Genomic DNA, 17,108 nt, shown 5'->3' with positions numbered 1-17,108 from the left:
AGCAATTGGAGGGAGAATTTTAGGCCTGTAGGCCCCCGCTACATTAACAAAGCATTTGTGGAGTACAGGTGTGTTCCTTGTTGCGTGTTTCACATATTGCTGGAACCCTGGTAAGGCTGGCTCGAACCTAAAACAAAAACCAGGGCCCCCGGAGAGCGCTGAAGTTGGGAGAGGACACAGTCAGATATAATATCCCTGCCAGCGTTACCGCTGGGGGAATATATGCTAAACAGACAATGATATTTCCAAACTCTTTCCCCGAGGAGTCACTTCTGTCAGTGCGGATGCAGGAGAAGCTCTGCAGCTCCACCATCGGGTCCAGTAAAAGACCTGTGTTTAAGATTTGACCAAGGTAGGTTGATTGACATTTTTATTACAGTGGTATTAAACTCATTCTTAACTGAAACCTAACCTATATTGTTAATAGGTCTTTTCTTAAAAGCACTTAATGACTTATGTTCTGCAAAAAATGACAAGATTAGTTGGGGAGGAATATTTTTCTTTATTCAAAGCGTCCACCACACATTCTATCAGACAAAAAAGTGCAACAAATAAAGCGCTTAAAGTGCCTTTTTAAGCAATACAATGTGTGAACACATGAAAAAAATAATGTAATAAACGGTAACAGGTGCAGCTCAGAAGCTGGATAGCATTTTCTAGGTTCTGTGGGCGAGGTTGTTGGCCTGTGGCCTTCTCGGAGGCCTTGATGAATTCTTAGGGGGGCTCCAGGTCGGCCATCTTGATGGCCATTATTGAGAACAGGGTGCCATCCGATGCCAGGCTAATTCTGAGTTTAGTTTTGTTCAGTCCCACAACTGAAAACACCCTCTCAGCATCTGCGTTGGAATGGGGCAACACCAGGATCAGCTTGGTGACGGCAGCAAGCCTCTCGAATTCTTTGGCTGCTGTCACCTACGGGAAGAGAACCAAGAACTAAATGGAAGTACATACCATATTTTTATTGAGGAATACTGTAAGTATACTGTAACAAAGTTCGGATACAACATGTACAGTTTGCTACATGCATGACGCAATTTATGCATGCATCAATTTTAAAGCAACAGATGTAGCCAGAAAAAAAAGAAAAAGTTTACCTTGAGTTTCAGTGTTGCCATTCCATCCCAGAAACTTTCCCTCTCAGTCACGTCCTGAAGGGAGGTCATCGGCACGGTCTGATAATTGAGAAACTCCTCACCCAGGTGGTCATGCTCCTCCGGCCCATGTTATGGGAGGAGACGGGAAAACCTGTTTATGAAAGGAGAGTTACAGGTGTGTTGTCATCAACCAGCAGCAGTTCATACACATATTTCAGATAAAGCCATGTCAGAATAACTCGTGTGCTTTTAGGAGGGAACATACCTCATCATAAAACATATTTTAGCCTAGATGATAAAAAAAACGAACCTTCCAACAAAGTACAGGACATCCTCAATGCTGCTTTCAGCCCTCTGTTGTACATCTACGGATCAGTGGCTCTTCAAGTGGTCAACTGTTTGTGTTTCTTCCCCGGCCGGCTCGTTCTTCTTACCTTGGTGAAATAAAAATTCATCTGTACATAAAAATATATCAAATATAACTTCTGACCAACTCATATAAATTTCAGGCTTAAAAATACAACTTTGGTACAAACCACGCCCACTCTCGGTTTAGGTCCCGCCCCTTGTGAGGAGGAAGACAGATATGAATGATGTAGATGGTTGAACACAAACAACCGTCACGGTCACTCTGACAGCAGTTTAGGGTCAAAGATCAACCTTCACGTGGACGTTTTTGGACTCTGGCAGGAAGTCAGAGAACAGGAAGGTCTTACAAATGCCCCCTGGGGGTTCCACAGGGTGTGAATCTGTGTCACAAATCTGCTCAATGAAACGCTGACATGGCAGTTGGTGCTCGATGCATCTCATGACTGTCAGGTTTCATTTCAGTTCATTCTGGTGTTTAGTGTTCTGTCTTTGTCACTTCCTGTTTTATTTTGAAGTCCTGGTCCTGTCCTGTTCCCCGTTACTTTACTTCCTGGTTGTGTCCCATGTTGACTGCCTTCCCTGCCCTAATGTGGATCACCTGTGTCACCTGTGTCCTGGTCAGATCTTTGTCTGCGCTGTCCCCTCCATTGTTGTTCTGATCCATGTCTGTTGTCCCACGTTCTGCTGTCTCTCAGCCTGTTCAGTTCATGTTGTCATTTTGGTTCTGATTAAAGTTTCTTATCGTCACCTACCTGGTTCCTGGCTGCTGCATCTGGGTCCTCATCCTGCAACACTACACCTCATTTTCTCGTGACAAAGATGTTGATGACAATGATGACAATTTCTGTCTCCTTCACAGTTCCACTAAATCCTTCATATTGTTTCTGCACATTTCTTTAATCCACATTCTCATTATTTTGTAAAGTTTGTCAGGTTTTTATTAAAATATCAAATTATTGATGTGTCAGTCAAAAGTCATGGGTTAACTGGTGATAGTTTCAGGGGTTGAATCCAGCTGTTCCTCCTCCTGATGACCCTCCCTCTTCTACCTGCTCTGATCACGTGTCTCCTCAGATCTACAGTCTGAAGGGGGTGGAGTCATTTTTACAGCAGACAGAAAACTAGTTTCACTTTTGAATAACGGAAACTCTGACACGTTGTCACTGAGAGGAGAAATGGAGCAGAAAGGAGTTAATCTGGACCAGGAAACCTTCTCCTGTTCCATCTGTCTGGATCTACTGAAGGATCCGGTGACGACTACCTGTGGACACAGCTACTGTATGAACTGTATTAAATCCCACTGGGACGGAGAGGATGAGAAGAAAATCTACAGCTGCCCTCAGTGTAGGAAGGCCTTCATACCGAGGCCTGTTCTGGAGAAAAGCACCATGTTAGCAGTTTTAGTGGAGCAGCTGAAGAAGACTGGACTCCAAGCTGCTCCTGCTGATCACTGCTATGCTGGACCTGAAGATGTGGCCTGTGATTTCTGCACCGGGAGAAAACTGAAAGCTGTCAAGTCCTGTTTGGTTTGTTTGGCCTCTTACTGTGAAAAACACCTGCAGCCTCATTATGATGTAGCTCCACTGAAGAAACACAAGCTGGTGGATCCCTCTGAGAAGCTCCAGGAGAACATCTGCTCTCGTCATGATGAGGTGATGAAGATGTTCTGCCGTACTGATCAGCAGTGTATCTGTTATCTCTGCTCTGTGGATGAACATAAAGGCCACGACACAGTCTCAGCTGCAGCAGAAAGGACTGAGAGGCAGAGAGAGCTGGAGCTGAGTCGACAACAAATCCAGCAGAGAATCCAGGACAGAGACAAAGATGTGAAGCTGCTTCAACAGGAGGTGGAGGCCATCAACGGCTCTGCTGATAAAGCAGTGGAGGACGCTGAGAAGATCTTCACTCAGCTGATCCGTCTCATGGAGAGAAGAAGGTCTGATGTGAAGCAGCAGATCAGATCCCAGCAGGAAACTGAAGTGAGTCGAGTCAAAGAGCTTCAGGAGAAGCTGGAGCAGGAGATCACTGAGCTGAAGAGGAAAGACGCTGAGCTGAAGCTGCTCTCACACACAGAGGATCACACCCAGTTTCTACACAACTACCCCTCAGTGTCAGCTCTCAGTGAAGCTACAGACTCATCCAGCATCAACATCCGTCCTCTGAGATACTTTGAGGATGTGACAGCAGCTGTGTCAGAGCTCAGAGATCAGCTACAGGACGTTCTGACACAGAAATGGACAAACGTCTCACTGACAGTGACTGAAGTGGATGTTTTACTGCCACAACCAGAACCAGAACCAAAGAGCAGAACTGAGTTCTTAAGATATTCACAGGATATCACTCTGGATCCAAACACAGTAAACAGATATCTGTTATTATCTGAAGGAAACAGAAAAGTTACACGAATGAGTGAAGTTCAGTCTTATTCTGATCATCCAGACAGATTCATTGGCTGGTGTCAGGTCCTGAGCAGAGAGAGTCTGACTGGACGTTGTTACTGGGAGGTGGAGTGGAGAGGAGGAGTTTCTGTAGCAGTCACATACAAGAATATCAGCAGAGCAGGGAGCTCTAATGAATGTGGATTTGGATCCAATAACAAATCTTGGGCTTTAATCTGTGACCAAAACTGTTTTACATTCTGGTCCAACAGCTTCCAGACTCCAGTCTCAGGTCCTCCGTCCTCCAGAGTCGGAGTGTACCTGGATCACAGAGCAGGTATTCTGTCCTTCTACAGCGTCTCTGAAACCATGACTCTCCTCCACAGAGTCCAGACCACATTCACTCAGCCTCTACATGCTGGACTTGGACTTTACTCCACCGGAGACACAGCTGAGTTGTGTAAACTGAAATAGACGTTAGTGAGTTAAATGTGTCTTTTAGTTCCTGGATGTATTCAGTGTGTCTGTGTGTTGCTGAGTCATTGTCAGCACTTTGACCTGCTCTCATCTCTTGTTGTGTTGATGTCTGAGTGTGTTCAGGTGGAGCTGGAGCTGTGGAGGAGATCACCGCTCCTCATGCTGTTAGTTTGACCTAAACTCACATTTGTCAGCATGAAAACAAACTTCTGTGTGTCCTGAATGTTGAAGTGTAAAGAAAGAAATCAGCTGTTATATTTCATGGATGTGTTTGTCCCGACAAAGCAGCTTGTAAAAAGATGTATGAGCTTTAATCAAACTGTGGTTATCAGGAGTCATGATTTCGTTTCCCTCTCTGAGCTGAAACAAACTGGTTGTAAATAAAGTGAATGAGTTCATGGAATCACTGAACAAAAGTCATTTTATGGAGCCAAAGCTTCACCTGAGTTACATCAGACAGTTTCCACACAGATCAGGTCCAGACCAAACTTTGGAGCCATTAAAGAGACCGTGGAGCCAGGTGAGTTGTGGGCAGACAATCAAATAGTGTAAATCATACACAGTTGGTTTTCCTGATGAATTCGTAGCATGGGGAATAATTCTTGATGTTTTAAAGCTGGTTAACTTGCTGACGTGACGCTGTCCCTTTAAGAGCAGCGCACTGTTAGATCTCGCGAGACTTCGGACACCGGAAGCTGCAGAGCCGATGGAAGTCGCGGGAGTTTTCAAGTTGGTCATAAACCGTGTGTGTGGTTTCCCGCCACGCTGAGAGCAACCCGGAACAGCGTGATGCTGATAATGTGTACATACTGCAGATAGTCACATCACAGTGTGCTGATTATGTCAACAAAATGTTGTTTTGTGTGTTTCTGACCAATTAGAGGGGAGAGACGTGTGTGTTTGGCGGGAAGCTCCACACCGGAAGTGAGTGACTTCATGACTTCCTTTGAATAATTTGTTTAAAGTCATTTAGGAGTGTTTTATTTCTTCACCAATGTACATGTCGTGTGACTTAATGCTCTTCCATGTGAGGGGACTGAATTGTGTGGCTCAACAAATGCAGCCTACTGTTGTGTTTTTTCTTTGGATTCAGAGCTGAGTCGCTGCTCTTTTCTTCGGATAGTTCTGTAATTTTGGTCCTGGAACTGCTTCGATTCAGCGATTCAAGTGCTGCTGACTTTCCTGTGCCATCCTTCATCATCACTGAAGGGGACGGCCGGTCAGCGTCCAGCTTATTTAAAGGAAAGTGTTCAGGAGACATCGGTCAATGTTTGGATTTATTTTATTGTTGGAGATTTGGCAGATAGCTTTTGTTTGATTTTGTAGAACTTTCTAGTTAATGTCGCCTATTTCATGCAGTCGGGGGAATAAAGGACCCACAACATTTATTGTGTCTGTGTCTGGTCTCCTGATTTTATGACCAGGCCACATTTAAGAGGCAGAAGGCTCAGACGGGACCAGACTGGGGGGGTCATCTGCCTCGACCGGTTGGGTTGACAGAGGGGGGGTCTACAGCAGCACGACGCTTGTTGTTAAATCTAAAACGGAAAGAATCCAGATCGTAGTGAAAGCTGCTGTACATCATTCTGAGTTGAACGAGGTGACCTCAGTGTTGAAGCGGTCAGGATCAGGGTTGGAACGGATAGCCGTGATAATGTGACTGATATTACAGTGAAATGCGAGAAGTTTGTTAATAAACCAGATATCATTTGTGTGTAAACATGGTTAAAGCCCGCACTAGATTTCAGGATAGGTGGATACAACTATCAGATATGACAGGAAAGAGAAGGAATTGCACACAGAGAGATGGGAAAAGGAGCTGAACTTCAGTGTGTAACTGTAGAAATATGGACAGAGGGAGGTGAGCTGGTGATTACCAATTCCTACAATCCATGTTAAAAACTTCAGAGAATTCTGTTTTCACAAATGTGCTTATATGTGGGGATTTTAATGAGCGTAGCACTTTGTGGGGAGGAAGGAAAACTGATTTAAATGGTGAAGACACAGAAAAACTTTTTAATGAAAGGAACATGGTGTGTTTAAATGATGGGAGAGGAACCAGAACGGACGTTCGCACAGGAAAGACTTCAACACTTCGTTTAATGTTTGTGTCTCGGCAACTGGCAGGGAAATGTGAGTGGGGCGTGTCAGAGGAATCTTCTGTTGGGAATGATCACCATCCAGCTTTTTGGAAAATGATGAAAAGTACTTACCAAGGATGCACAGTAGGGAAATGGATGTTTGCTAAGGCGAATTGGGAATTGTTTGAATATATACGTGAGCGTGAAATGCACAGAGTCGATCTGAAAGAGAGTACAGAGGAAATTTAGAGAATGATTAAAAATGTACAGTTAAAAGCGGCCCATGAGGCAATCCCTAAAAGCAAAGGAAAGATTAAGAGAACTGCACGGAAGAATGTTCTAAGGCAGTTAAAGAAAAGGAACAAAGCTTTTAAAATGCTAAGACAGACTCATCATTTCCAAAACTTAATGAAGTATAAGCGAGCTCAGGCAAAAGTTTGGAAAACTATTCGTCGTGCTAAAAGAACAAGTTGGAAAACATTTTGCAATGAAATTGGAAGAACAACTCCAATTGATGATATCTGGAATATGATAAAGAGAATGAGAGGAATCCAAAGAGAGAGACAATCTCCAGTACTAAAGAGCGGGATAGAAACAGCAGTGTCTGATGAAGAGAAAGAGGAAATGATGCAAAATTCATAGCTCAGAAAACTTGAGTGAGGAGGGGAAAAGGGGAGGGCTTTAACAAAATCAGAGAACTCTGGTGTTCTTGGAGGAAAAATAACTTTAGCGGTATAATGGATGCTTCCTTTCCAATGGTAGGAATGGAAAGGGCCACATTGAGATCAGGACAGGACGAAATGTGTGATGCCGTGCTGAAACATCTTCATGTTCATCTTCATCTTATGGTTCCAGCAGCTCTGCGGGGCCACGAGGAGCCGTGTGAAATGTCCTTCAAGGAGAAGGCAAACCATTTGCCAGGTTAGCGTTCGATGTGATATTTAGCCTTCTGCCACTTCATGAGTAGAAACCTAAGGCTTGTGGTCGTCCTTCCAAAAGGCCCTGCTGCATCAGCATGTTGAACCATTTATGCTAACCTGATGTGCTGAGTCTGTGAAGGAAAAAAGTTCAGCATGGGGTTCACAACCAGAGCTAACCTTAACAGATTTCTCACACACAGCAGGTGGATTCACTTTTCTAACAAGTGCTGTGGACTGCACTAAAGAAGCTGCCTCTTTTAGAGCCACTGATCCGCAGATGTACAACAGAGGGCTGAAAGCAGCATTGAGGATGTCCTGTACTTTGTTGGAAGGTTCGTTTTTTTTATCATCTTGGCTAAAATACATTTTATGATGAGGTATGTTCCCTCCTAAAAGCACGAGTTATTCTGACACGGCTTTAAGAACAGCTAAAAGAACACTGTTTCTACAAACAAGGCGAGAGAGGAAGCCTGACAACAAATTTAGATCCTATATAACATATTTTTTTTTACGGTGAGCAGATTTTGATTTCCAGAAAAGAGGACACTCGGCCCGGCCACGAGATTAAATGATTAAATGACTACTTAAACGATACTCGCTGTTTACTGAAAGATTCCTTATAGTTTTTATACATTTAAAGTTTATATGTATGGACAGAATATCTTGTTATATCACAAAATAAAATCTCTCATATATAAATGTAAAATGTCTGTAATAAAATAATGTGAATAATTTCTGTGTTAGAACTCAGTGAACTGTGCTGAACTGCTCTCAGCTCCACTGCCTTTTTCTGTTTCTGTCCATATGAGCTGTGAGGTCCAGCACCTTTATTGGACACAGACACATTTGTCCCAGCTTGGAGCTGAACACTCCATCTACCGTCTCTCTCTTTTTAATAAACACATTAGTTGAAGATTGTATGCACTTATTGTCTAACACACAGTCTTTGAATCTTACTGGTGGCCTGATAACTCGGCCCCTTCTGGTTTGGCCCATCTGTGGAGGAGATGAAGCTCCACACATGCAGCCTCATCAGCAGGTGCTGTGTTGTCTCTGATGGTTAGAATGACTGACCACTGATTTCAAATATGTCTCCTCCTGCTTTCAGCCCAGGGAGCTCTGGCATTTCATCAGATGGTTGGCTCCCTCTGGTGGCGGGGTTGGAACTGCTGGCAAGTTGCACAGATGCAGCCATTGTCTGGTGTCCCTTGTCATACCTGGCCAACACCAGTGTCCTCTGGCCAGAGCTTTGGTGTGCTGCATGCAGCCTCTGTGACATGTCTGAGCTCAGTTCGCTCGGCAGAATGATTCTGTCTCTTATTGACACTGTGTCACCTTTTTGTCGACTTGTTTCCTGTGCTGTGGCCAGGCTCGCCTGTGAATGTCCAGCAATGTCTGCAATATGTCGTGCTTTAACTGTGCCAGAGTCTCTGTGCTGAGGGCCTCTGTTGGCTCCAGAGTGTAGATCACTTTTTCATCCAAACTGTCACGCTGCCTCTGTTGCTCTTGTGTAGTTGCTCGTGCGATCAGTAACTCTTTACCTGGCGTGTAGATTATATTCAGGTCGTAACGTTACAGCTGATGTAACATCCGCTGTGGACGGAGCTGTTCCCAGTGGCTTTCCAAAGGTTTGTGATCCGACTGCACAGGCGTACTGATGAAAGCGTTTGACTGAAATCACAATAGCCAGAAGCTCCTGTCTGTTGGAGCTCTGGATGCAGAGGCAATAGGATGTCCATCTTGCATTAGACGTGCAGCTAAACCGTCCTCGGATGCATCTGCTTGTATCACGGCAGCTTTCTTTGGGTCACACAATTTGAGAACAGGGGCTGTTATGAGTGCCTTCTTTTGTTTCTTTACAGCTCCCTCATTGCCACACACGGCTCTTTCTCAACAGCCGCCTCAACGGTGCTGTGGCTGTCGTTCTGTGAGAGATACTTGATCATCCCAAGCATGCGTTGCAGTGCAGGTCTGTCCGTGGGTGAAGGCATGTCAACTACTGCCTTAACTTTTGCATTGTCCACTTCAACACCGTCTGAGGTCACAACATGGCCCGTGTATCTGACGCCGTTCACCTCGTCTCGGATCTTCTCTTTGCTCAGGTCATCACTTCATCATGTTCCTTTTTCTGTGGATGCAGCGATAATCATCAGCAATTATGTGAACACCCGTGATGTCACCAAATGTTTCACAGTTGCGCTGCTGGAAAACTTCCCTCGCAGACTTGATCCCAAATGGTAGGTGCTGAAACCTTCTCGTCTGGCACTGTGAAGAGTTTCTTTCCAGAAAGTTTACACAACACCTCATCTGCTGTGGGAATTGAGTGATGCTGTCTCATAACAGCTTTATTTAAGTGTGAAGGATTGAGGCAAACCCTCAACGTCTTCTTGTCTTTCTTCTCAGTGACTACAAGGCCACTGACCATGTTGTTGGCTCAGTTACTGTGAAATAACTTCTGCTTTTAAGAGGTCGTCCTGCATCCTTGCCTGGGATAGCTGTGTCTGAGTGGTTTGGTATGTGGAACAGCAGGTTGGATTTGGTTTGGGCAGTGGAGCACTTGAGTGAAACTGTTCCTTCTGGTTTCGCCGAACTCCGCCGTACGCCACTAACACAATCTTTGTCGGTTTCAGTTGAGAGCTTATTCCTTATTTCTTTGCTGAGCTGGTTTCAGGACTGGTGTTTCCAGTTTCCAGGACTCAGCGTGTGAAGGCAGAAATGAGCAGCCTGACGTAGAGAAAGCAGAGCTCTGTGTCTCCATGTTACAACTCTTGGTGTCATCAGGAATGTGGATCTGAGTTTCTGACTGAATCTACCTTTGGACAGATCAGTAAAGTCAGTTCAGTTCAATTCAAAAAAACTTTATTGTCAACAGACAGTGACAGAAAGTTGATTTCAGTTTGGGCTCAAAAAACAAAAAACACCTGAAAGACATGAAATACACATTCAGACCCATCAGACAGATGAAATCATCAGATATGAACTCATTCACTTTATTTACAACCAGTTTGTTTCAGCTCAGAGAGGGAAACGAAATCATGACTCCTGATAACCACAGTTTGATTAAAGCTCATACATCTTTTTACAAGCTGCTTTGTCGGGACAAACACATCCATGAAATATAACAGCTGATTTCTTTCTTTACACTTCAACATTCAGGACACACAGAAGTTTGTTTTCATGCTGACAAATGTGAGTTTAGGTCAAACTAACAGCATGAGGAGCGGTGATCTCCTCCACAGCTCCAGCTCCACCTGAACACACTCAGACATCAACACAACAAGAGATGAGAGCAGGTCAAAGTGCAGACAATGATTCAGCAACACACAGACACACTGAATACATTCAGGAACTAAAAGACACATTTAACTCACTAACGTCTATTTCAGTTCAAAGAACTCAGCTGTGTTTCCAACAGTAGAGTTAAGCCAGAGTCCAGCATGTAGAGGCTGAGTGAATGTGGTCTGGACTCTGTGGAGGAGAGTCATGGTTTCAGAGACGCTGTAGAAGGACAGAATACCTGCTCTGTGATCCAGGTACACTCCGACTCTGGAGGACGGAGGACCTGAGACTGGAGTCTGGATTCTGTTGAACCAGAATGTAAAACTGTTTTGTTTACAGTCTAAAGCCCAAGATTTGTTATTGAATCCAAATGCAGATTCATTACTCTTCCCTACTCTGCTGATATTCTTGTATGTGACTGCTATAAAAACTCTCTCTCCTCTCCACTCCACCTCCCAGTAACAACGTCCAGTCAGACTCTCTCTGCTCAGGACCTGACAATAGTAAGTGAATCTGTCTGGATGATCAGAATAAGACTGAACTTCACTCATTCGAGTAACTTTTCTGTTTCCTTCAGATAATAACAGATATCTGTGTGCTGTGTTTGGATCCAGAGTGATTTCCTGTGAATATCTTAAGAACTCAGTTCTGGTCTTTGGTTCTGGTTCTGGTTCTGACAGTGAAACATCCACGTCAGTCACTGTCAGTGAGACGTTTGTCCATTCCTGTCTCAGAACGTCCTGTAGCTGATCTCTGAGCTCTGACACAGCTGCTGTCACATCCTCAAAGTATCTCAGAGGACGGATGTTGATGCTGGATGAGTCTGTAGCTTCACTGAGAGCTGACACTGAGGGGTAGTTGTGTAGAAACTGGGTGTGATCCTCTGTGTGTGAGAGCAGCTTCAGCTCAGCGTCTTTCCTCTTCAGCTCAGTGATCTCCTGCTCCAGCTTCTCCTGAAGCTCTTTGACTCGACTCACTTCAGTTTCCTGCTGGGATCTGATCTGCTGCTTCACATCAGACCTTCTTCTCTCCATGAGACGGATCAGCTGAGTGAAGATCTTCTCAGTGTCCTCCACTGCTTTATCAGCAGAGCCGTTGATGGCCTCCACCTCCTGTTGAAGCAGCTTCACATCTTTGTCTCTGTCCTGGATTCTCTGCTGGATTTGTTGTCGACTCAGCTCCAGCTCTCTCTGCCTCTCAGTCCTTTCTGCTGCAGCTGAGACTGTGTCGTGGCCTTTATGTTCCTCCAGAGAGCAGAGATAACAGATACACTGCTGATCAGTACGGCAGAACATCTTCATCACCTCATCATGACGAGAGCAGATGTTCTCCTGGAGCTTCTCAGAGGGCTCCACCAGCTTGTGTTTCTTCAGTGGAGCTACATCATAATGAGGCTGCAGGTGTTTCTCACAGTAAGAGACCAAACAAACCAGACAGGACTTGACAGCTTTCAGTTTTCTCCCGGTGCAGAAATCACAGGCCACATCTTCAGGTCCAGCATAGCAGTGATCAGCAGGAGCAGCTTGGAGTCCAGTCTTCTTCAGCTGCTCCACTAAAACTGCTAACATGGTGTTTTTCTCCAGAACAGGCCTCGGTATGAAGGCCTCCCTACACTGAGGGCAGCTGTAGATTTTCTTCTCATCCTCTCCATCCCAGTGGGATTTAATACAGTCCATACAGTAGCTGTGTCCACAGGTAGTCGTCACCGGATCCTTCAGTAGATCCAGACAGATGGAACAGGAGAAGGTTTCCTGGTCCAGCTGAACTCCTTTCTGCTCCATTTCTCCTCTCAGTGACGGCCGTCTGAGTTTCTGTTATCAAAAGTGAAACTAGTTTGCTGTCTGCTGTAAAAATGTCTCCACCCCCTTCAGACTGTAGATCTGAGGAGACACGTGATCAGAGCAGGAAGAAGAGGGAGGGTCATCAGGAGGAGGAACAGCTGGATTCTGTGTTTAACCTTTTATTTATAATGTAGGTTGGTGAAAGTCTTTATTTGGTTTTAACTGATCAAACTGTATTCGAGTAGTTTTGTCGGTCGGCCGTCACCTTTTACACCCTCGATGAGTTTGACCCTCGACAGTCCAAAGCCCATCGGTGACTTAAAAATATCTGGAGGTGTGAATCATTCTTTGTCTCTATATTATCTAGAGAACCAAAGAAATACATGAGAGCAGACGTCAGCTGGTACGGGACAGTCTGTCTGTCACATGAGAGAATGATGGCACTAATTCAAATGGAATTAGACAGAAGAGTCTTGTATATCAGCCGGACCTTGAAGTTCAGCTGATAACAGGAGTGAATTATCGAGGGACTGTTTCATTTGGCTGTAAACTCTGAGATGGATTAAACTCATCAGTTCCCTCTTACTGCCACTTGGTGCCACCACTGCTTCATGTCTCGTTTTGTGCAGCTTTCAGGACAATTCAGTCAAATCCACTGACAGATAACAGAGTTTGATATGTGAAGGTTGTCTTATAGTCACATGTGCAAACGGGGAGTTTTCTGAGTAAAAAGGACAAACGTTTCCATTTAAGTGACTTCAACAAATCATTTCTAGATTCAGTTATTTATTTTCATTTAAGTACAGCAGTGACAATGATTGAGACCAAAAATGAGTATTTATTTAACACAGATGGGCCGATTGAGACGAATATAAAACATTTCTGTGAACTTCTGAAAACACAACAGATTCAGCCTGAACGTTGTCTGGAAGCTAGCTCGACGGCGCTCTGAGCGTTATTCAGGTCAGCTAATGAAGCTCACAACACGACGTTGTGACGCCAAATACAAGCAGAAATAAAGTTCAGGCTTACCTGTGACAGGTGATCTGAACAGAGCAGCTGTCGGTACAGCAGAACAACAGCGAGGCGTCCTTCCTGTAACCGGCTTCACAGAGTCCACCTACCAAGATGGCGGCCAGGTGAACGTTCCACCCGCCAACTGATGAATGTGAGCGGCAGGAAGTCCGATGCAGACTCCATCTGAGGGTTTAATGTTCCACTACCACCCCCCACACCGCCTTCAATATGGCCGACTCTCCGGGCTGGTTAAGGACTGAGCCAGCGAGTCTGCAGCGTCGTGCTGCTGTAGACCCCCCCTCTGTCAACCCAACCGGTCGAGGCAGATGACCCCCCCAGTCTGGTCCCGTCTGAGCCTTCTGCCTCTTAAATGTGGCCTGGTCATAAAATCAGGAGACCAGACACAGACACAATAAATGTCGTGGGTCCTTTATTCCCCCGACTGCATGAAATAGGCGACATTAACTAGAAAGTTCTACAAAATCAAACAAAAGCTATCTGCCAAATCTCCAACAATAAAATAAATCCAAACATTGACCGATGTCTCCTGAACACTTTCCTTTAAATAAGCTGGACGCTGACCGGCCGTCCCCTTCAGTGATGATGAAGGATGGCACAGGAAAGTCAGCAGCACTTGAATCGCTGAATCGAAGCAGTTCCAGGACCAAAATTACAGAACTATCCGAAGAAAAGAGCAGCGACTCAGCTCTGAATCCAAAGAAAAAACACAACAGTAGGCTGCATTTGTTGAGCCACACAATTCAGTCCCCTCACATGGAAGAGCATTAAGTCACACGACATGTACATTGGTGAAGAAATAAAACACTCCTAAATGACTTTAAACAAATTGTTCAAAGGAAGTCATGAAGTCACTCACTTCCGGTGTGGAGCTTCCCGCCAAACACACACGTCTCTCCCCTCTAATTGGTCAGAAGCACACAAAACAACATTTTGTTGACATAATCAGCACACTGTGATGTGACTATCTGCAGTATGTACACATTATCAGCATCACGCTGTTCCGGGTTGCTCTCAGCGTGGCGGGAAACCACACACACGGTTTATGACCAACTTGAAAACTCCCGCGACTTCCATCGGCTCTGCAGCTTCCGGTGTCAGAAGTCTCGCGAGATCTAACAGTGCGCTGCTCTTAAAGGGACAGCGTCACGTCAGCAAGTTAACCAGCTTTAAAACATCAAGAATTATTCCCCATGCTACGAATTCATCAGGAAAACCAACTGTGTATGATTTACACTATTTGATTGTCTGCCCACAACTCACCTGGCTCCACGGTCTCTTTAATGGCTCCAAAGTTTGGTCTGGACCTGATCTGTGTGGAAACTGTCTGATGTAACTCAGGTGAAGCTTTAGCTCCATAAAATGACTTTTGTTCAGTGATTCCATGAACTCATTCACTTTATTTACAACCAGTTTGTTTCAGCTCAGAGAGGGAAACGAAATCATGACTCCTGATAACCACAGTTTGATTAAAGCTCATACATCTTTTTACAAGCTGCTTTGTCGGGACAAACACATCCATGAAATATAACAGCTGATTTCTTTCTTTACACTTCAACATTCAGGACACACAGAAGTTTGTTTTCATGCTGACAAATGTGAGTTTAGGTCAAACTAACAGCATGAGGAGCTGTGATCTCCTCCACAGCTCCAGCTCCACCTGAACACACTCAGATATCAACACAACAAGAGATGAGAGCAGGTCAAAGTGCTGACAATGATTCAGCAACACACAGACACACTGAATACATTCAGGAACTAAAAGACACATTTAACTCACTAATGTCTATTTCAGTTTACACAACTCAGCTGTGTTTCCAACAGTAGAGTTAAGCCAGAATCCAGCATGCAGAGGCTGAGTGAATGTGGTCTGGACTCTGTGGAGGAGAGTCATGGTTTCAGAGACGCTGTAGAAGGACAGAATACCTGCTCTGTGATCCAGGTACACTCCGACTCTGGAGGACGGAGGACCTGAGACTGCAGTCTGGATGTTGTTGGACCAGAATGTAAAACTCTTTTGTTTACAGACTAAAGCCCAAGATTTGTTATTGGATCCAAATTCACATTCATTGAACTTCCCTACTCTGCTGATATTCTTGTATGCGACTGCTACAGAAACTCCTCCTCTCCTCTCCACCTCCCAGTAACAACGTCCTGTCAGACTCTCTCTGCTCAGGACCTGATACCACCAGACAGTGAATCTGTCTGGATGATCAGAATAAGACTGATCTTTAGTCATTAGTGTAACTTTTCTGTTTCCTTCAGATAAAAACAGATATCTGTGTGCTGTTTTTGGATCCAGAGTGATTTCCTGTGAATATCTTAAGAATTCAGTTCTGGTCTTTGGTTCTGGTTCTGGTTGTGGCAGTAAAACATCTAATTCAGTTCCAATGAGTGAGACGTTTGTCCATTCCTGTCTCAGAACGTCCTGTAGCTGATCTCTGAGCTCTGACACAGCTGCTGTCACATCCTCAAAGTATCTCAGAGGACGGATGTTGATGCTGGATGAGTCTGTAGCTTCACTGAGAGCTGACACTGAGGGGTAGTTGTGTAGAAACTGGGTGTGATCCTCTGTGTGTGAGAGCAGCTTCAGCTCAGCGTCTTTCCTCTTCAGCTCAGTGATCTCCTGCTCCAGCTTCTCCTGAAGCTCTTTGACTCGACTCACTTCAGTTTCCTGCTGGGATCTGATCTGCTGCTTCACATCAGACCTTCTTCTCTCCATGAGACGGATCAGCTGAGTGAAGATCTTCTCAGTGTCCTCCACTGCTTTATCAGCAGAGCCGTTGATGGCCTCCACCTCCTGTTGAAGCAGCTTCACATCTTTGTCTCTGTCCTGGATTCTCTGCTGGATTTGTTGTCGACTCAGCTCCAGCTCTCTCTGCCTCTCAGTCCTTTCTGCTGCAGCTGAGACTGTGTCGTGGCCTTTATGTTCCTCCAGAGAACAGAGAAAACAGATACACTGCTGATCAGTACGGCAGAACATCTTCATCACCTCATCATGACGAGAGCAGATGTTCTCCTGGAGCTTCTCAGAGGGCTCCACCAGCTTGTGTTTCTTCAGTGGAGCTACATCATAATGAGGCTGCAGGTGTTTCTCACAGTAAGAGGCCAAACAAACCAAACAGGACTTGACAGCTTTCAGTTTTCTCCCGGTGCAGAAATCACAGGCCACATCTTCAGGTCCAGCATAGCAGTGATCAGCAGGAGCAGCTTGGAGTCCAGTCTTCTTCAGCTGCTCCACTAAAACTGCTAACATGGTGTTTTTCTCCAGAACAGGCCTCGGTATGAAGGCCTTCCTACACTGAGGGCAGCTGTAGATGTTCTTCTCATCCTCTCCGTCCCAGTGGGATTTAATACAGTTCATACAGTAGCTGTGTCCACAGGGAATAGTCACCGGATCCTTCAGTAGATCCAGACAGATAGAACAGCAGATGGTTTCCAGATGAAGCCCTTTCTGCTCCATTTCTCCTCTCAGTGACAGCCGTCTGAGTTTCTGTTATCAAAAGTGAAACTAGTTTGCTGTCTGCTGTAAAAATGTCTCCACCCCCTTCAGACTGTAGATCTGAGGAGACACGTGATCAGAGCAGGAAGAAGAGGGAGGATCATCAGGAGGAGGAACAGCTGGATTCTGTGTTAACCGGCTAACACCGGCTAACCGGCTACCGGCTAACACAGCGTTGGAGAATGTTAACAT

General features: G+C 45.0%; 2 protein-coding genes across 2 annotated transcripts; one reads left to right on the top strand and one right to left on the bottom strand.

The window, feature by feature from the left end:
* Nucleotides 1-2,610: 2,610 nt before the first annotated feature.
* On the top strand, nt 2,611-4,709 carry LOC115057169 (tripartite motif-containing protein 16-like). The gene has a single exon (XM_029524066.1). The coding sequence runs from the start codon at nt 2,639-2,641 to the stop codon at nt 4,313-4,315; it is 1,677 nt and encodes a 558-aa protein (XP_029379926.1). The 5' UTR covers nt 2,611-2,638; the 3' UTR covers nt 4,316-4,709.
* Nucleotides 4,710-10,167: 5,458 nt separating this feature from the next.
* On the bottom strand, nt 10,168-16,898 carry LOC115057702 (E3 ubiquitin/ISG15 ligase TRIM25-like). Its single transcript, XM_029524893.1, has 2 exons — nt 15,204-16,898; nt 10,168-12,379 (listed from the first exon to the last, which is right to left on the bottom strand). Exons 1-2 carry the CDS (start codon nt 16,875-16,877, stop codon nt 10,697-10,699), a joined length of 3,357 nt encoding a protein of 1,118 aa, XP_029380753.1. The 5' UTR covers nt 16,878-16,898; the 3' UTR covers nt 10,168-10,696.
* Between the last annotated feature and the right edge of the window lie 210 nt (nt 16,899-17,108).

The sequence above is a fragment of the Echeneis naucrates genome, chromosome 17 (genome assembly GCF_900963305.1).
Source record: "Echeneis naucrates chromosome 17, fEcheNa1.1, whole genome shotgun sequence".
In the NCBI taxonomy this organism is placed as follows: domain Eukaryota; kingdom Metazoa; phylum Chordata; class Actinopteri; order Carangiformes; family Echeneidae; genus Echeneis; species Echeneis naucrates.
The sequence above is the reverse complement of the archived record's forward strand: the minus strand, read 5'-3'. Positions and strand labels throughout refer to the sequence as shown.

What these genes read in the sequence shown, in the direction of transcription:
- LOC115057169 (XM_029524066.1), top strand. Translation starts at nt 2,639, where the DNA reads ATGGAGCAGAAAGGAGTTAATCTGGACCAGGAAACCTTCTCCTGTTCC.
- LOC115057702 (XM_029524893.1), bottom strand. Translation starts at nt 16,877, where the DNA reads ATGGAGCAGAAAGGGCTTCATCTGGAAACCATCTGCTGTTCTATCTGT. An exon ending in CTGAGTTGTGTAAACTGAAA is followed by an intron (nt 12,380 to 15,203) that starts TAGACATTAGTG and finishes CTGAGAGGAGAA; the next exon opens with ATGGAGCAGAAAGGAGTTCA.